This window comes from Meriones unguiculatus, chromosome 1, assembly GCF_030254825.1.
Source record: "Meriones unguiculatus strain TT.TT164.6M chromosome 1, Bangor_MerUng_6.1, whole genome shotgun sequence".
NCBI classification, from domain to species: domain Eukaryota; kingdom Metazoa; phylum Chordata; class Mammalia; order Rodentia; family Muridae; genus Meriones; species Meriones unguiculatus.
The window spans coordinates 198,944,870-198,965,965 of NC_083349.1; the positions used below are offsets into that span (position 1 = coordinate 198,944,870).

The 21,096-nt window shown below is 43.0% G+C and overlaps 1 protein-coding gene across 1 annotated transcript; it reads right to left on the reverse strand.

Moving 5' to 3' along the window:
• Window positions 1-8,813: 8,813 nt before the first annotated feature.
• On the reverse strand, window positions 8,814-9,770 carry LOC110559113 (olfactory receptor 2A1/2A42-like). The gene has a single exon (XM_021654383.2). The coding sequence runs from the start codon at window positions 9,768-9,770 to the stop codon at window positions 8,814-8,816; it is 957 nt and encodes a 318-aa protein (XP_021510058.1).
• Window positions 9,771-21,096: the final 11,326 nt, after the last annotated feature.

The following is a 21,096-nucleotide window of genomic DNA, read 5'->3' on the forward strand; positions in this document are numbered from 1 at the left end:
TTCCCACAGACCTTCCAAACACAGCCTTCATTCTAGGAAAGCACAGAGCTTAATAGGGACAGGTTGTAGCAAGTCCATATGGTTTTGATTCTAGCACCACTATTCTCTGTCCGTGTAATACTAATGAAGTTAATTCTGTTTGCCTTCCTATAAAATGAGATTCGTGTAGGACAGATTTCATAGAGCTGAAGACTGTATTCAACTAGTTGATCATTTTTAGTGCTTTATTCTACTTTTACTTTTGGGATGTGATGCAGAGGCATTGGATCCCCTAGAACTGGAATTACAGGCTGCTGTGAGGGGCCTGATGTGGATGCTGACACTCAAACTCAGATCTTCAGGAAGAGCAGACCACAGTCTGTAGGACTGAGCTGTCACTTCTAGCCAATCTTTGGAAAGTGCTTAGAGCAGTACCTGGTTTGCCCCTTAACAAAGTATCTTCAAGATTCACCGTGTCGTAGCTCATGCCAGCCTTTCATGTCCTTCATTTTATTCCATCTCACATGCACTTGTGTGTGCATGCGCTTACTTTATCTGTTCTTCAGTTGGTGCCAGTAATTGAACGCAGACTATTGTGCATGCTAAGCAAGCATTCCTAATGCTAAACTATGCCTCAGCACCTCAAAGTGGGATGTAGATGGATGCTCTATCACTGAACCAGCTCTTCACTGGTAGATTATAAACAATAATTATTTAATGACTCTTTCTCCAAAATTCTCACAGGTGGCTTCTAGGTAAACACTATCACTAATCAGTACTTCCTTCAACTCATTGGTGGATTCTAGGCAAGTGGTCTGCCACTGATACACGCTTTCAGACCCTCAGTGGAGGAGCAAGTTCTGCATTACTTGAGCCACACCCATGAGCCCTTTCCCTGGTGGGTTCTAAGCAGGTTCTCTATCCAATGAGTTACAACCAGAGCCTCAGTTAACAGACTTTTGAGTTGTTTCCACAGTGTTGTAACACTGATGTAGATATCATACAGGTTTTGTGTGTGTGTGTGTGTGTGTGTGTGTGTGTGTGTGTGTAGGCTTATGCTCTTGTCTGACTTGGGTGTCTACCAGGGGTGGAAACTGAACTATGTGACTCTTCTGTGCTCGATGTTCTAAGAAGCCATTGATCTGTCATTCTTACTATGTATTTGTTCACTCTTCAGACAGTAGATGGAAGGCATATCTTAATAATTTTTGAACTACTGGTCCACCAATGATGGAAACATCATCTAATAATGAGACTTACTGTTCACTGGTGTAATGCCAGGTTCACAGGACCCTCAGAGACCACCAGGAAGTGACTCAATGCAATAGCAAGAGAGCTTTATTATGAGAACACTCAAACTCAGGATGCAAGTCTCACTGACACACCAGTAAGAGAAGTGGGACCCCAAGATCTGAGTGAACAGGATTTTTAAAGGGAAAGTCTGTGAGCAGGGGGTTTCCATGGCAGCAAGCAGGGGGACACAAGCCTTGGGGATACAGAATTGGGTGAAGTTTAGCAGGGGAGGGTGACCTTTTCTGAGGCACATAACCACAATGGCTAAGGCATATAATCACAATGGCTATTTTTCTAAACCATATCTGAAACATTGGGGAGAATTTTCCCACCTGATTTCCAACCAATTCCCATTGATTATTGCCAGGGAGTTTGTCTCTATTTTCTGTGAAGCATTTATTCTGTGATATTTTCTGGAGGCTGTGGCTAGGAGAGTTAACTTTGTTTTCTGCACATTTTGTGATATTTCCTGGTACCTGAAATTCAGCTCCCAGTCAAGATGGCTCTTTACTCAGGCTAACTATACCCAAGCTAACTTAAACTCTTCACTGGCTATTGGCTTACTGGAAAGATGAACTGAATGGCACTCAGTTTGTCTTGTTCAGTGATGTATCCCAGGTTCAAGACACTTCCTGAGACAGAAACATTGATCAATAAACACTTGAACTGATATGGCCTCCCTTGCCAAACAGTTACTGAATTTTCTTAGCCTTTACTTTTGGGTTGTAGTTTTAAACATCTTGATGACTAGCCCTTGGTTCTACATTTTGCCAATATTCTCACCCATTCGTTATTGACTGTCTCTCTCACTCTTCTATTGGTATAATGTTCTTTTGAAATGTATACACCTTACCCTTGTTTATTCAAATGCTGATTTCTTCCCCCCCCTCTGGTTTCAATCCGGATATTGCATTGTGATTCTCATTCTAAGCATCCTGTCTCAACTTGGTGTAAACTTCCAAATAAAGCAACTAGACACAATGTTGAGCTGGGAGGAGCCAAAGGACAGGAAAGAGGGGAGGAGCTAGAGGGCAGGAAATGAGTAGGTGGAGAAGGGGTGAGAGGAGAGCTGGAGGAGAGAGACCTTGGAATTACGTGGAGAGATGGACTGGACCTAAGATTTCACAAAAAGCAAGTATAATGTGGGAAATCTAAATGTTTAGGAAACTATGAGGGTTTGGAAGTTTAGGATGGAGTAGCTATTGCCCAGCATTGTGTTCTAGGTTAACTAAATAAACCCAGTGTCTGTGTGGTGATTTGGTTATACAGCTGCTTAGGATTAACAACAGCAATACCAGAAGATAAATCAATAGTAAATATTAATCACCGCTTACAACACTCTTCTAACGTTGTCTTTCAGTGATCAGTAATCATTAATTATCTGAGGCAAAGTCTCACTATGCTGCCCCAGACTGGCCTTGAATTCATTGTGTAACCTAGGAATTCATGATCCTCCTGTGTCAGATCCTGGGTGCTGAGATTATAGGCACTTACCACCATGCCTGGATAGTGTTTATTGATTTTAGTGGTTCTTCTCTTATTACAGTACTCAAAACTCAGGCTAAAAAGAGGACTAAAAGCACTGCTGCCAAGTATTTCTGTGAGGTATTCGCAGAGAAGACTGTTCAGACAAGGGTTTCAGCCAACAGATAGTGTATATCAACCAGCCTTTGCCAACACTGGAAGTTTAGGACCCCAGTGTCGCCCCGAGCCTTTCTTAGGGTGAGCTTTTAAGCACAAAAACCATGTTCTGGGCTGACATACTTCAGTTAACAAGAACAGTTAGCCAGAAGCAGAACTACAGAAGCCAAAAAGCAAGGTTAGCTGTGGAGAGCCATTTCTTTGTCAGGCTGTTTTGTTATTGAGCTCTCAGAAAGAAAAAAAAAAAAAAAACTTGTTTCACCCTGGCCTTCACCTGGAGACAGGGATAGACAGGATGTTTTGCCAACTTTACTTCCTTTTGTTTGTGTAAGGATCAAAGACAGGTAGTTGAAGTAAACAAGCTTGACTTCTTCATGAACTCTTTCATTGTATCAAGGTGCTTTTTTCTGACTCTAAAAAGGGACTATGGAATAAAGTGGTGTGACTAGTTTCTACTGGAAGCCGACTCAAACAGATCCCATGTTAATGTCTTGTTTTTTTATTATTATTATTTTCTTTCAATACTCACTCCCCACTCAAGAACTGTTTGACTCTGCCGGCAGGCTCTGGCAGTTAGTATATTTGAGACTTTCTCAGAACTATATGGACTTTTATATTAAGCCTTTGTTTCAGCTTTGGCAGGTGGTGCTGTCTACATGCTGAGATTTACAGCCAGCGGCATTACTATCACGAGTCAGTAGTGCTAAAGTCTGCAGCCCTGATACAGAATGACAACCTGAATTCAGTCTCAAAGACCCACATGGTGGAAAGAGAGAACAGTCTTTCAGCTTGCTACAGACTCAGCTTGCTCTCTGACATCCACGCTGCACGTTATCACACACACACACACGCACACACTAAATAAATGAATTAATTAATTAATTAATGAAGTTAAAAGTAGATTTGAGAAAGTCAGAACTAATCACAGTCATATAAGGATCGTCCTTGGCTTTGGAAAGATGGTAAGTTATGTGGAAATGACACTAAGAATTCTGATAGGGTTTCTCGTGTCCCCTTAGCTCAGTTCAAGTGTTCACGTCTGTGTGCAGTTGGTGCTAATTTATTGCACTCAATGCTTGAGGCATGTGCTTATATCTAGTAAAAATAACCATATAGAGGGCCTAAATGTAGAAAACAAGAATATTAGCCATCAGCTACAGTGGGTATGAATGTTACAGTCAGATTCACTTGACATTTGTTTTCCTTTCATTTTAGTAAATCCTATTTCTCAATTTATTAAGAAAGAAAATTTAGTTTATTAAGAAAAAAGAGGCCGAGATGGCTTAGTGGGTAAGAGTCCTTTCGTAGCAAACATGAGGCCTGGATTTCAAATCCCCAGCACTCATGCAAAAGTGAAGCATATTTCTGAGTGCCAGTAACCTCAGCATTTGGAGCTCAAGGTATGGCTGTGTGTGCCTATAACTCTGGCATTAGGAGTTTGGAGATAAGTGGATCCCTTCTTGAACTTGTTCACCAGCTGGCCAGCCTAACCAAAAGGGCAATAAGAGTTCCTGTCTCAAGACTATAGGGCAGATGAAAATAGAGAAAGACACCTAATGTCTCCCTCTATGCTCTGTATGTATGTGCCAGGCATACCCACCTTCACATTCACATGCATGCACATACATACATGTAAGACATACATACATTAAAATGACATGTGGATCCCAGTTTTTAATTGGTCCAAGAAACCAGAAATGGCTGGAAGTGGTAGTAAAAGGGTTAGGATAACTTTGTAACCTATATGTCTTCTAAAGCCTATAGTTTTGAGTTTTAGGTCCAGGTTAAGCTAAAGCCTCTTAGTACCTTTCCAGAGAGTGAAGAAATGTGACCCTATCCGTGAGGACAGATATAAAAAAAGGGCAAGCAAGCAATGACCTTCACTCAGCAAAAAAAGGACCAGACCCTTGTCCTTGAGATAGCATTTCTTAGCAACGAACCTAGACTTCTTCTGATTAGCTTTTGACCTCCAGCCAAGAGCCTGCAGCCCTAATTTTCAAGGATGAGCTAACCACCCCCACCTTCAATTGCAGCTGCATCCACACTTGGCAGGACTGGCCAAGCTTGAACACCTAAGACTAACCAATTATCTTACTTTATAGCTTCCTCATCCAATCCTAAATTGCCAAAACTAGAACTTCAAATCTCCCGCAATTTTTCTTTTAAAAACCTAAAGGCCTTTGTCTCCCGGTGCCACTCTTTGCTGACCAGCGGGGGTGACCCCATTGTACAATGGTAAATAAACCTCTTGCTTTTGCAACGAGTCTTGGTCTGGGGGAGTTTCTGGGAAGGGCACGATTGAACTCCTGAGCTGTGAGACCCCAGGTCTTACAGTAGTGCACACCTTTAATCCCAGCATGTGGGAAGCAGAGGCAGGCAAATCTCTGTGAGTTTTAAGCCAGCCTGGTCTACAGAGTGAGTTTCAGGACAGCCAGGGAAATAAAGGAAACTAGAAATAAGCCATAAGAAGGAAAAGGCAGTTTTAAGGGATAGGGTAGGGAGGGCAACAGAACACTTGTGACGTGACAGTGGAAGTGGGGAGCCTGGAGGTGGAAGGTACAAGTGGGGACAGGGAGACAGAGAATGGAAGTACAAGGCAAACAACCTAACTAAGTGTATATGAGAATGCAATAAGGTAATCTCTTACTTTGTATATGGTTAAAAATAAAGTAACATTAAAAAAAGAAAAGAAAAGGCCAGAAAGAATATAAGAGGCAGAAGTTGAGACTTTGGAGTGATGTAATTGAAGCACTCTCTTCTAGACATGGCATGGCCATTGCACTCACAAACTCACCACAGCTGTGGTCACATGCAAAAGATCAACCAACATTTCAGCAAGCAGCACTCCATGGGCTACGAAAAAAATTATTGTAAAGGACAACACATGTAGGTGGGAGAGAGAAGTGTTGAGGGAGTATCTAGAGGGAGTGGGGAGTTGGAGGTGGCTGTGATCAGATGTTTTATATACATGCATGAAACTGTCAAAGAATAAACTTTAAATATTTTTAGAATGTTAGTGTGAGGAGCAATATATGTAAATGTAATGTTGCATTTATTTCATTTGATCTTCCTTGTGGTCTTATATTCCTGTTTAATGAAAGAGAATAAAAGATGAAAAAAATTAGAACGACAAACGCACTGTATATAGGGTTCTTGCACTTGATTGCCATCACACCACCCTCTTTCCAATCATCTCATCCTCTTTTATCTTTTTGGTGGAAGAACTCCAGAATTACACACACACACACACACACACACACACACACACACACAGAAATCTCACCATACCATTTCTGAATATAACACTCAAACTAAAATCCTAAAATAAAATCCTTTTTAAACATCCACAATTTCTGTTCAAATGAAGAGTATAAGTCACCAGTGACACGCTCACTGAGCAAAGACACCAGCAGCCAAGCCCAAGGCTGATGACACAGTATGCTCATGGCAGAAGGCAAGAAACAAATCCACCAGTTGTTCTCTGAACACCACACACATAAACACACACAAATTAATTAACTAACCAGCTAATTAATACTAGCTGGTTAATTGATTAACTATTTATAAAAAAAATACGTAATTTTAAGAGAATAAGCGGTCTGAAGGTGGCCCAGTAGTTAAGAGAGAGTACTATTCTTGCAGAAGACCTGATTCAGTTCCCAGCACCTGCAATGGGTACCCACAAATGCCTGAAACCCCAGCTCTAGGAGATCTGATGCCCTCTTTCAGCCTCCTCGGCTGCCTGCATGCACATGTGCATACACTTATGGACACACATAGACACACAGATCTTTATAAAACAGAATCAAACCAAACCCTCCAAACTACCCAATACATTTTTTCTTTCTAAACTGAGCACACACACACACACACAAAAAAATCCCTATTGCATCCTGTGTGTGATGATCAAAATAAACCATGCTTATATAAGTTATTATCACATCTCTTGTTATCTATACATCATCAAAAAATGTCCCCTAGTACTTTCTATCCAAAGAGATGAGTTCCAGGAGCTACACGTCATTTTGTGAGCACTCCCAGTGTGCCTGTAGAACAATAGCGTGAGTATATTCCTCACCCAACATGATGAAGCCTCTAAAACAGTGAGCCAAAGCAAAATGACCTTTTCTCATTATAATCTGATTGTCTTAAGTATTTGTCATAGCAATGGAAAGTTAACTAAAACCGAGAGTAGATGCCAAAGTTCCTGGACACCTCTGATATAATCTACTTCTTCTGGTTTCCGCAATGAACATCTATGCAATAGTGATGTGGAGTTTAGATCTGGAGAAACTGAAGCACGGTATCGAAAACTAAGGCTGTGACAGACACAAGAGGTATATTTGTTTTTCTACAAAAGTAAAAATAGTGTCTGCATTGATGGCTCAGTAGTTAAGAGCATACAGTACTCTTGCAGAGGACCTGAGTTCAGTTCTCAGCAGCCTGTAACTCCAGTTCCAGGAGCTATACCCTCTCCTGTACCCTGAGAACAGCAGCACTCATGTGCACATACTCACACATAGACACACAGACACATAACTCAAAAATTAAAAAAAAAAAATTAAATCAACATGCCTTTATGATACAAGTCCTGGAAAAACTCAGATTAGAAAGAAGATGTGTCAAGACAATAAAAGATCTATAATATACCTATAGACAACATTTTACTAAGCATTTCTAGTATTATTTTAAGGACAGAGAAACACAGAGAACCAAAAGACTGGAGGGGGCAGAAAAAAAGGTATTGGAGTGAATATGGTCAAAGTACATGATGACTTGAATGAAAACATGTTTGAAAGCCATCATGGTGAACAATGAAATATCGATCCTCCTGCTTCCGACTCCCTAATGCTGGGGATAACAAGCTTGGTCCACCACACTTGGGTCTCTGAAAATTGTTGAGTTTGTGTTTCACCTGATGTCAGGGCTGGCTAAAAACAGCCTTGTTACAAATTATTTTTATATTTTCAAAGGCAAAATTTTAAAAGTAAAAGAATAAGAGCTGGAGAGATGGCACTTAAGGGCACTGGCTGCTCTTGCAGAGGACCGAGGTTCGAATCCCAGCACCCACATCATGCTCACAGTCATCTGTAAGTTCAGTTCCAAGGGATCCAGCACCTTCTGGCCTTCTTGGACACCTGTAGGCATAAGGTTATTATGTAATACAAATGCTGCATGCTGCATGCACTCGGGTACACACACATATACAAAATAAATAACACCTTTGTTTTTTCAATTTTTATGTTTTTACTTAAAATAGAACTGTATTGTTTTTTCCATTCCCTTTCCTCCAGCCCCTCTGAGCACCCTCCCTACATATTTTGTAATAACCCAGACACCAGTGTCCACTAATAGTTTCTGGAGGCAGCACCAAGTTTCCTTCTGGCTTTATCTGTTCTCTCTCTCTCTCTCTCTCTCTCTCTCTCTCTCTCTCTCTCCCCAATTCACAATGACAGAAGTGAAGTATCCTCACCAGCTCTGAAAATATATATCATCTAATTCTTTATTTAAAAGTTCCAATAGGACTGGGAATGTGATTCGGTCGGCAGAATGCCTGCCTGGAGCGTACTGGTAGATCAAGTTGGGGGTGCAGTCGGGGGATGGAGTGGGAAATGAATGTGATCAAAATACAGTCAGAAACTATCAAAAGGTCAATAAAAATATTGTATTTTTTCAAAGAAACCCCTGTGTAGTGGCATACCCATTTAATTACGGCACTCAAGAGGCAAGTGGATCTCTGTGAGTTCGAGTGTCCAGCCTAATCTATCTAATGGGTTCCAAATTAATTAGGGCTACTGAGACTTTATCTCAAAAACTAAAATAAAACAGAAAGAAAGATGTCCTCGCAGGATCTGAAAGGACCAGAACTGGGAGAAAGTTCTGTGCCCCGCACACATAACTTAATGCAGAACAGTGCGCATCCCCCGCAGCCGAGCCAGAGCATAGCGGGCTGCCATGTGGACCTCGTGGTTTCGAAGGCTGTAGATGAGTGGATTGAGGACAGGTGTGACCACCAGGTAGAAGACGGCCACCAGTTTATGGTGTCTAGCGGGGAGAGCTCGTGGCCGCAGGTACATGGCACTCACTGTGCCATAGAAGAGCCCCACTACCGCCAAGTGTGAGCTGCAGGTGGACAGGGCCTTGCGGCGACTCCCAGCAGAAGGCAACTTGAGCACTGCAGCCAGAATCCAGGTGTAGGAGGCTAGGATGAGGACTAAGGGTACCAAAAGGATTGGCACGCCCAGGCCGTAGACCAGCCTGTAGTTGGCTGTGGTGTCTGCACAGGCTGTCCTCAACACCGCAGGCAGCTCACAGAAGAAATGGTCCACAGCCGGCCTCCCGGGACAGAAGGGCAGGCGCAGTGCAGCCACCGCGTTGGGCACAGACAACACAAAGCCCAGAGTCCAGGATGCTCCGGCCAGCGCTGCACAGCGAGGCGCGGTCACCAGAGTCGCATAATGCAGGGGTCTACACACAGCCAGGCAGCGGTCCAGAGCCATCGTGGCCAATAGGATAGCCTCGCAGCTGCCCAGGGAGATGCCCACATACAGCTGTGCACCACAGCGTGCCATTGAGAGGTGAGCGCGGCGCATGGCCATGTGTGCCAGCGCCTGAGGCAGCGTGGTGCTCACATAGGCTGTGTCCAGCAGGGCCAGGTGGGTCAGCAGGCGGTACATGGGTCGGTGCAGTCTTCTGTCCAGGGTTATCAGTCCCACTAGGGCACCATTACCCAACACCGTGGCAAGGTAAGCTAGGAGAAGGGAGGCCCACAGCAGAGGACGAAAGGAAGGTGGGGCCCACAGCCCCAGCAGCAGGAACTCTGAGGTTCCTGAATCATTGAGGATCCCAGGGCCCATCCTGGAGACAAAGACAATGGCAGGGTCACTGCAGCCCCTCTGGGCTGAAAGTGTAAGAGATGGCGGGCCTAGCTTTTCCTTCTCTTAGTCTCCCTCCCCAGCACTCTTCTTCCTCACTCCTCCCTTGTCCTCCCCAAATCTGAGTTATGTCTTGCTTACCATCACCCCTTTCCATTTACAATTACTTGTTGACCAGTTCTATCTCTGCCACTCGCAGACTGCGTTATCCTGTTATCCTGAAGGAAGTTTTTTCAAAATTTTCCAAAATAAAGGTTTTTGACAAAGGCTTAAGGGCCTGAGAAAAATCCTGAAACACACAAGCTGGAAGAAAAGAACCAACCCCAACCTCCACATTACACACACACACACACACACACAACACACACACACACACACACACACACACACACACACTGAATATGATAATGGCAAATTAATTGATTAAAATGCATTTTCTAAAACATTGTAAAGGAATCTTTTTCTCTGCTCCCTCTCTCTCCCTCTTCTCTCTCTTTCTCACTCCTCTCTTCCCCTCACTCTCTCCCTCATTTTCTCTCCTTTCTCCTTCCCTAGCTTCCTCTCCTCTCCTTTCCCCTCCTCTCCTCTTCCCTCTCTTTCTCTCTTTTCCTGGTTCCTCTCATCCCTCTTCCCTCTCCTCTGTCTATCTCTCTCTTCCTTCTCATTCTTTCTCATCCTTTTCTCTCCTCTCTGTTTAATCCTTCTTTGTCCTTCTCTTTCCTCTCTCTTCTTCTTCATCCTCCCCTTCCATTTTCACTCCATGTCCTCATAGCACTGTATCGCCATCTGATACAATAATCCACATCCAGGTTCATTCAGGCTGGTTTTGTCTAAGTCCTCATAAAACCCTGGGACCCCAACTCTAATCCTAATCCATCTCTAATCCAACACTAATCCTAACTCCTCACCATTTACCATCCAATCCTTCCTTTCAAAATGTATCAAAGTTGGGGCTCGAGAGATGGCTCAGGATTAAGAACACTGGATGCTCTTCCAGAGGACCTGGCTCCAATTTCCAGCACCCACATGGAAGCTCACAACTGTTGTAACTCCAGGCCCTGGGGCTCCCTCATGCAAACACATGCAGGCAAAACACTAGTGCTCATAAAATAAAAATAAAATTTACATATACATATATATATATATGCATAATGGGTCAGGACTATGATGGAAGAGAGGTGGAGAGAGATATGAACTCCCCCAGAAACATTTCTTCCCTATACACACACAAAACACTTTGTACAGCATGTTCTTGGAGTCACAGAACATATCACTGACTCCTTGTGGGTCACTCTTAAGAATCTGAAGCTTCAACAGACTCACCTCAGAGAAAGTCTTCACCTCCTCCTTTACCACATAGCAACTCCATGGCCACACATCCCCATCACAGAGGAAATAGATCCTTCCCACCACCAAAAACACGCAAACTGCATGAGGCTCCTAAGATCAGAAGCAGGGGGAAGTAGCAAATTATCCAGATTGTGTTCTCTGTAGGATGAGTTAAAGCCTTCTATCCAGATCCATAGAGAGCTCTGACACAGAGAGCCTGGGCAAGTAATTACAGGACTCCCACTTTGATCTCTCCCTGGATCAGGACATTGGGACCACACTTGGCTCCCACAAGGACCCATTATTGGCCATCAGTAATGAGGCTTCAGTGGATTGATCTTTGCCCCAAATCCCCATAGGTCCCCATGTATCTTTTCTAGATGTAAGAATGGAAGCCACCCTGAGAGGAAAGCTAGGAAAGTTTCTCTCTGTTCTACCATTTTCTCCATCTCTCCTTTGCTTCCCCTTTTTTGTTTTTACATTACTTATTTCTTTGTTTACTTGTCTGTTAAGGGGTAAAGGGGTAAGAGGACAATTTGTAAGAGTCAATTCTTTCCTTCTACCATATGAGTCCTGGGAATGGAACTCTGCTTGTAAGAGGTACTCTGCTGTCCCTGCTTCTCTTCTGTCTTAGATCCGTAAGCATCTCTCAACCCAGCCCTCAGGAGGCCTTCCTCTCTGCAACACTCTAATTTCTCTCCTCTCTTATCTCTGGGGCTCCGGCTAATCTCACCTGGTATTTCTCTGTTGCAGGTCTTTCTTTCAGATGTCTGCTATGCTCCCTGCTGCCATATTCCCATCTCTTCCTCAGCTTCCTCTCTCTTAGCCTCTAACTTGCTCAGTCTTTGCCTCTCCCTGGCTTTATTTTACTGTCTGTTCAACTTTCTTTTTTTTTCTGTTTTGTTTCTAGAATCTTATTTTGTCTGAATATACGATTATCCCTCTTTGTTTCTCAATTCCTATCTCCTCTCTCCCCTCATAGTTCTGACCCTCACATTTTATTTTATTTTTATTTACGTGTGTTGCAGGTTATTGCTGGAAGTCATGTAAAGGATGCAGCCACTATGGCAAGCAATACATCTGTTTCTCAGGGTATTGAAAATAAAATCTCCACATGAACTGGCAACTCCATTTCAGGAGGCAGTGTAGCTATTCCCTCTGAGTTGGATATGGCCACCTCAACCTGAACTACAGCCATTATGACCCACAAGGATCCTGTTGTATGACACTATTCATGGATAGATGTGAACAAATGTCTTCTGACCCCATATAAGAAACCAATAACAGCAAATCAAGATACCACCAAAGTCCACCTTGGTGAACTGTTGTAGAAGACAATTAATATTTACTAATAATTATCTGTTAATAAAGCTGCAGTTAATCCTAAACAGCTGCATAACCAAATCACCACACAGAGACTGGTTTATTTACTTAACCTAGAACAGTATGCTGGGCAATAATAGTTACTCCCTCCTAAACCTCCAAGCCTTCATAGTTTCCTAACATTTAGATTTCTTACATTATACTTGCTTTTTGTGAACTCTTAGGTCTGGTTTATCTCCACGTCCTCTGAGATCTCTCCTCCAGCTCCATTCTCCTAGCTCCCTCTTGACTCCTCTTCCCACTCATTTCCTGCCCTCTTGCTCCTCCTCTCTTTCCTGTCCTCTGGCTCCTGCCATTGTACAACATTGTAGCTAGTTGCTTTATTTTGGCCTGTTTACACGCAGTTGAGATAGAATGCTTAGAATAAATATCACAATGCAATATCTGGATTAAAACCAGAGACTGGGGGGAGGGAGAAATCAGCATTTGAATGAACAAGAGTAAGGTATATACATTTCAAAAGAACATTATACCAACAGTGAACCCATGAGTTTCAGCGGGGTTTCTTATATAAGTGTGCGTGAGGTGTCAAGAGATATTTCATAAAATTGTATCACTATATCTGTACAGGCATAAGAACTGGAGTTCAGATTTCCAACACCCACAAAAATTGCTGTGGAGAGCAGAGGCAGGGCAATCGTTGAAGATTGCTGGGCACCAGCTTAGCTTTAACTTCACTGAGAGACCCTGTATTAAAGGAATAATAGAGAGAATAATAGAATAATAGAGGAGACTACTCAACATGGCCTCTGGCCTCTGTGTGCACACAGACATGAGCACCTATACACAAACACACATACACACAAAAGAAAGAAGAAACCACCACACACACCCTAACATGGTTAGTATGTATCCTAGCATGCTTTCTAGTACTGTGATAAACAACCAGGACCAAAACCAACTTGGATAGAAAAAAAGATTTATTTGGTTTAAATAATCAAATCACAGTCCATTACTGAGGGAAGTCAGGACAAGAACTCAAACAGGGCAGAAAACTGGAAGCAGGAGCTGAAGCAGAGACCATGGAGGTACACTGTTTACTGGCCTTTTATGGCTTGCTCAGCCTACATTTTGATACAACCAGGACTAGCTGACCAGGGGTTGTACCTCCCAAAGTGGGCTGGACTTTCCACATCAATCGCCAACCAAGAAAATACCCCCACTCACTTAGTCACAAGTAGATATGATGGAGGCATTTTTCCAGTTGAAGTTTCCTCTTAGCAGATGGCACTGGCTTGTGTCAAATTGAAAAAACTAGCCAGCACAGTAGCCAGAAGTCAGAAAAAAAAAAAAAAAAAAAAAAAAAAAACACTGGTATGTCCTGGAGAAACTGGACTCCTTCTGCACTGTGGGCAGGCTGTGACTTTACACATTGCAGAACATTAATTCTGACAGGTTCTGACATAAGTAAATCACAAAATATCCACATGATCCAGCAATTTTACACCACTGTATTGATTAATTGTAACTGTCAACTTGACAAACCCTAGAATAACCCGGAAGAAAAGTCTTAAGGAGGAATTCCTTAGATACATTGACCTGTGGGCATGTCTGTGGAAGACTGTCTTGACTTTTAATTGGCATAGATAGAAACATGCCACTATTCCTTAGGCATAGGGGTCATGAATAGTATGAGAGAAGAGAAAACCAAACAAGAGGAAGCATTTAAACAAGGGTCTATATTTAATCTCTTTCTGTTCTTGACTGCTGATGTGATGTTGTTAATGCCTACCTTGAATTCCCCATAAATATGAACTGCAACATGGAATAAGTCAAATGAACCCTTTCCTTCCTTATTTTGCCTCTTTGTTGGGATATTTTATCACAACAACCGAAATGAAACTAGAATAACTAAAGCCTTGAAAGTAGGTCTTTTGAGCTATGTGTGGAGCTCATATTCACAGCAGTAATATTCCAGACAAAGGCAACCTATGCCATCAATATATGAATAAATAACAAATAAACCGTGGTGTTCACTTACAGTTGAATACTTTAGCCATACAAAGAAGGCAATCCTGACCTTTGCCATGCACGGATGCACACTGAGGACATTAGGTCAAGTGAGAAAAAACTCACAACAGGCTGATTTCGCCTGATTCCATGTCCACAAGCTGTGCATCCAGCTTTCGTGGGAGGCTGGGAACAGGGAGGGAAAATGTGAGGCCTTAGTGAGTCTCCATCTTGTAATATGAACAGTCTTGGGACTAAAAGTTAGTATTGGTCGGAAAACAATGTGAAGTGTAGCTAATACCACTGAGTTACACAGTCAGGATAAGTTAAACAGGGCTGGGAATACAGCCCAGTTGTAGAGTGCTTGCTTAGAGTTCTAGTTTCATCTCTGTCATTGTAATAAAGCAACTTGGAGGCAAAGAGGTCATTTCAGCTTACAGTTGTGGGAAAGTCAAGCCAGGAACATATGGTCCCCATCACAGCCAACATCAAGAGCAGAAAGAAATGCTCACTTGCTTGTTTGCTTAAGCTCAATTTCTCCACTCATATGTAGTTCAGACTCCCTATCTAGGAAATGGTGCCCCTCACAGTGGGCAGCATAACCTACATAACTCTGATTCCATTAAGACAATCCCCTACAGGCATGCCCACAGGGCAACCCAATGTTCCACAGGGCACCTCACTGAAACTCTGTCCCCAGGCAACTCTACCTTGCATCAAGTTGACAATTAAAGCAAACCATCTATTGTGTGACATTATTACTGGGAGACATGAACAAACATTTACACATCCCAGATAGAAAACTAATGACAGACCAAAGTAAGGCTATCCCCAAAGTCCAAGTTGCCAAACCAATGAGTCTTACTGGGGAAAGGGTTTACTTACAGGACAAGAAATAGCTCAAAGATAGTTGTCACTTAGAATAGTTTCCTTTCTGCCTGGCCAATTAGAAAGAGACATTTGTTGCATTTCTCATGCAACTTTAGACTCAGGAAAATAATTACACATGACCATAACAACTTAGAATCAAAGCCTAGAAACCTTATAGGTGTGAAGATGAACCTTCTACCCAGAAAAAAAAGCATATTTTAAATTTTAATGTAAGAAATTATTTCAAAATATATTTTTATTATTCTTTGACAATTTTATACATGTATACTATGTACTTTGCTTGTAGTTATCCTTGCTGCCCCAGTGAACTCGTCTTAGGTCACCCAACACTGCACCACTCCCAACTTTATGTCTCTCTCTCTCTCTTTATTAACACACTAGGTCCAATTAGTGCTACCCACACCCACTGGGGCACGGGCATCCTACCAGGGGCTGCATCCTTGAAGAAAACTGATTCCATCAACTGCCCAAGTTCTGCCTCCAACTATGCTGGCATACTAACTGATTTGATCATAGAATTTCTTCAGATCCCAAAGACCATAGATCACCTCCTTCAGGACATTTCCAATCAGTAGTGTGACTGCCTTGAATCAAAAGGATAAAAGGAGAGAGAGGGGGAAGGAAGGAAGCAGGAAAGGAGAAAAAGAAGGAGGCAGACAACAATCCATGATACCCAAACACTTCAGGAAAATAATTTTGAATATGTAGACTCCTGAAAGGTTCATGATCCTGCCAGGTGATGCTGGTTCACACATTTAATCCTAGCACTTGGGAGGCAGAGGCAGGTGGATCTCTGAGTTCAAGCCAGCCAGTCTACAGAGGGAGTTCCAGAAAGCCAGGACTACACAGAGAAACCCTGTCTTGAAACAAAAACAAAAGAAAATAGTCACTTATCCCCATCTACGCTGAGAAGGCCAGGGATCCTTGAAGTATGCTTTGGGAACTAACAACCTAATCTATGCAAACAACAGATGTGAAATGATAAGTGGTGACCATCAGAAAATAAAATGAAGGATCTGCAGGCTTCCCCTAGTCAAGGCAACCACTGGATAGGAGGGTGAGGCCCCTCCCTCACTGCCTCTGCTCAATCTCATTTCTGGTGACTCATCTCCATTGCTGAGCTATTAAGTGTTGCCTGGCAACCAAACCAACTCCTTTCTCTCCCCTGTAGTAAGCACTGCACCCACCTGTGTTCCATCCCCACAGCCACCGCTGCCTTCAGGGGACTTGAACATTTGATTTTTTTTTCTGATTTTGTAATTACAATTTATTCACTTTGTATCCCAGCTGTAGCTCCCTCCCTCATCCTATCCCAATCCCACCCTCCCTCCTTCTTCCCCTCCCATGCCCCTCACCCAGTCCACTGATAGGAGAGGTCCTCCTCCCCTATCAGGTCTCATCAAGACTGGCTTCATTGCCTTCTTCTATGGCCTGGTAAGACTGCTCCCCCACCTCAGGGGGAGGTGATCAAAGAGTCAGCCACTGAATTCATGTCAGAGACAACCCCTGTTCCCCTTACTAGGGAACCCAATTTGACACTAAGCTGCCGTGGGCTACAACTGTGCAGGGGTTCTAGGTTCTCTCCATGCATGGTCCTTGGACGGATTATCAGTCTCAGAAAAGGCCCCTAGGCCCAGATTTTTGTTGTTGTTGTTGTTGTTCTATTGTTTTCCTTGTGGAGCTCCTGTCCCCTACAGATCTTTCTATCTCCCTCTTCTTTCATAAGATTCCCTGCACTCTGCCCAAAGTTTGGCTATGAGTCTCAGCACGTGCTTTGATACACTGTTGGGTAGAGTCTTTCAGAGACCCTCTGTGGTAGGCTCCTGTCCTGTTTCCTGTTTTTACCTTCTTCCGATATTTATAGGCAAATGGTGGGAACTAGAAAAGATCATCCTGAGTGAGGTATCACAGAAGAGAAAGACACATGGTATATACTCACTTATTAGTGGATATTAAATATATAATACAGGATAAACATACTAAAATCTGTACACCTAAAGAAACTAAGCAAGAAGGAGGACCCTGGGTAAGATGCTTAGTCCTCATTCAGAAAGGCAAATGGGATAAACATTTGATATTTTAAAACTACATCTTATTATTTACTCTTGCAGGGTAGGGGGGTACAGTTACATGCCATGGTGCATAGAGATCAGAGGAAAACTTGTGGGAGTCCAGTCTCTCCTTTCACTGTGTCGGTCCTGGTGACTGAACTCAAGTCTTCAGTCTTGATGGCAAGCACCTTTATTCACTGACCCATCTCGCTGGTCTCAGCTCTGGACATTTAAAAGCAAAGGCAGGCACAGCAATGCTCACACATGACTCCCCATGAACCACTAGCTCTGGCAGCTCAATTTCAACATTATGTCTTGAGGCTGGAGGCAATGGCTCAGTAGTTCAGAGCACTAACTGCTCTTCCAGACCAAGACAGGTTTGATTCTCAGTGCCTACATGACAACGCACAATGTAACTCCTGTCCCAGGGAGTCTAACGCCCTCTTCTGGCCGCCTTGGGCACTACATGTATGTATTTCACAACATTCATACAGGCAAGCACCCATACTCACTGAAAACACAACAAAAATCAGATCTCTCTTCAATTTTTTTCTTCTCTTCCATATTTCAATGTCTGTTTTGGGATCCTCAGAAAGTTCTCCTGAGCACCATATGACATGCTTTGTTTTATCTTATTTTATTAATAAATAAAATTTTTAAATAAATAATTTTTAATTAATTTTATTTAATTTTAAACATCAGCAGATGTTTTTGCAAATGCTTCTCTTTACCACTGGGGAAACAGCAATACAATATGATGGCAGCCTCGTTGTATTTGAAAAGGTCATTGGATCAACAATGGTCTTTTCTTTTTACTATGTATACACATTTTGGTTTTATGCTTCTGTCTCTTGCACTGTCACTAACATGTGAATGTTGAGCAATGGTTTGTGTGTGCACATGTGTGTCACGGTGCACATGTGGAGGTCCAAAGGCAAATTGAGGGAGTCACTTCTCTCTTTAAACCATGTAAGGTCCAGGAACCCAACTCAGATCCTCAGGCTAACCCACATGCACCTTTACCTACTGAGCCATCTTGCCAGCCCAATAAATACATCCTGAATTCACTTTTGCACAAATTGTTGGGGACCAGCAACCTCCCTTACCTGTCAATAAAACCACGGTCTCAGTGTTTCCTCCAAATACTTTTCCCTTGTCAGTGGAGAGTCTTGGCCAAGATGTGGCTGATTTGTAAACCAAAGAATTATCCAGGTGACTTCTACCTGTAAGTGAGGAGTGGTAGAGCTAGGGATGAAACTCAGTGGCCCAAGGCTTGCTGAGCATTCAAGGCTGTGGGTTCAACCCCACTGCCACAAAAAGTGAAAAGACTGATAGAGATACTAGTAATGGTGACACAGCAGAGCCAGGCAGTAATCTCAGCCCTGGGGAGTGGAAGATGAGGATAAGGAGCCCAAGGTCATCCTTGGCTATAGAGTGAATTTAGACTAACCTGGGCTACATCAGGTATTGTAATGGTTTGAATGAGAATGGCTCTTTTAGGCTCATAACATTTGAATGCTTGGTATCCAGGGAGTAGAACTGTTTGGGAAGGATTAGGGGGTGTGGACTTATTTGAAAAGGAGTATGGCTGGAGAGATGGCTCAGAGGTTAAGAACACTTGCTGTTCTTCCAAAGGTCCTGAGTTCAATCCCCAGCAACCACATGGTGGCTCATAATCATCTATAGTAAGATCTGGTGTACAGGCAGAATGTTGTATAAATAATAAATAAATCTTTAAAAAAAAAAGAAAAAAAGAAAAGGAGTATGATTGAAGGTGGACTATGAGGTTTCAAAAGCCAATGCCAAGCTCAGCCCCTCTCTGTCACTCTGTCTCTGCCTCTCTGTCTTTGTCTCTCTTTCTCTGTCTCTCTGTCTCTCTGTGTCTGTCCTCTCTGTCTCTGTATCTCTATCTCTGCCTCTGTATCTCTCTGTCACCCTGTCTCTGCCTCTCTGTCTGTCTCTGTCTCTCTGTCTCTCTCTGACTCCCTCTCTGTCACCCTGACTCTGCCTCTCTCCCTCTCTATCTCTGTCTCTCTCTGTCATTTTGTCTGTCTCTCCCTGCCTCTCTATCTCTGTCTCTCTCTGTGTCTGTCCTCTGCCCAGGATCTAGACCCTTTAAAGCAGAAACAACATGACAGTCGGTGCAAGGAGCAAGTGAGGCTGTGAATTCAGGGCTTGAGAGATGTACGAGTGCGCTGTTTCATAACATACGTTAATGAAAAATAGAAATAAGCTATATCTCTCCTGTTCAAATATAAAATTTCTGTTGCATACCCATGCACACGTGTAGCCCAACGGTAATAAGCCAGCAAGATGGTTCAGCAGGGAAAAGGGTTTGCTGCCGTGGCTAACTGTCTGAGTTCTATTCCCAAGACCCACACGATGGAAGGCAAGAATCGATGCCCGCAAGTTGTCTTTTGACCTCCAAACACATTTGTGCCTACCCCCACCATGCATGTGTGCAGACACACATACACACAAATAAAACAAAAAAAAAGCATGCTATCAGGATTTGAATAAATTAAACCCGGTGCACTGTTGATGGGAATGTGATCCTTCAAAAATATTGTAAAATATTTTAAATTATTAGAATGATAAATATTAACTGTTGGGTTGGATTGGTTTGTTTTTGTTTTTTTTTTTTCACTTCAAAAATAAAATGTAACCAGTGTGCACAAAGCATTTCATCTCAAAATGTTTAAAAGCCGTCACCAGGTACCGTTTAGGTTGTACGTATTTTTCCACGTTAGATTTAATTTTAATTTTAAATAGTACGCCTGCTTCTTTGTCCCTTATTAAACACTGCCATCTAGTGGTGAAAAAGGCACTTGAGACTGTTTCAAAAGTCCTTGAACAAAATGAAGTTGAAAGGGGCTTTTCTCGCTTCTTCCTCTGAGCTCGAGCAGACAGATTTGTGGGACTCTCAGTCTTGTTTGCAGTGAGTGGGTAGTGGCTGATGCAGAGCCTCTAACTGGCCCAAGGGCTAAGAACGAGCAACAATGAATGCCCAGCCGTAGCTGGGCCGCATCCATCAACCCTCCTCTCCCAAAGGCTCAGGGATCACGGGGGCGGGGGGGGGGGGGGGGCGGATAGAAAGAATTCAAGGACCGATGATGGGAATGAACGATGTAAAATGTCTTCTACGTAGAAACGGTTATTGCACCCAGGAACTCACCAGCTGCGGTAACCGGTGTAAAACCTGCACAGGATCAAGCCAGTCAAAAATCCCGGCTTCTGCTGGCCAGAAGCCTTTAATTCCAGCATTTGGGCGGCAGAGGCAGGCTACTGGAGGAAGGAAGGGGTGGCCATTGGTAGGTTTCCCATGCCTCAGGGGATGACCACACACACGTACACGCACACGCACGCACACACAGCAAACACAGGCAGTGCTAACTGATTTTTTTTTTTAAGACGTGAAGTCGGGGAGAAGATGAAATGTGGGGGTGGGGAAAGCTGGGAGAAAAGGTGGGATTGGGTATAACCAAGATATATTACATGCGTGTATGAATTTTTCAAAAAATAACTAAGGGCTGAAGAGATAAATCATGTTAAGAATGCTTGTTGCTTTTCCAGAGGACCCGAGCAAGCACTCCCGCCTGTAACTCCAGTTTCCAATGGATCTGATGCCCTCTTCTGGACTCTTCAGGTACTACATGCATGTAGTGCACAGCCATATGTACTGTACTATCAAAACGCTCAATACG

Excerpts from the sequence above, each read along its gene's own strand:
- LOC110559113 (XM_021654383.2), bottom strand. The coding sequence starts at position 9,770 with ATGGGCCCTGGGATCCTCAATGATTCAGGAACCTCAGAGTTCCTGCTG.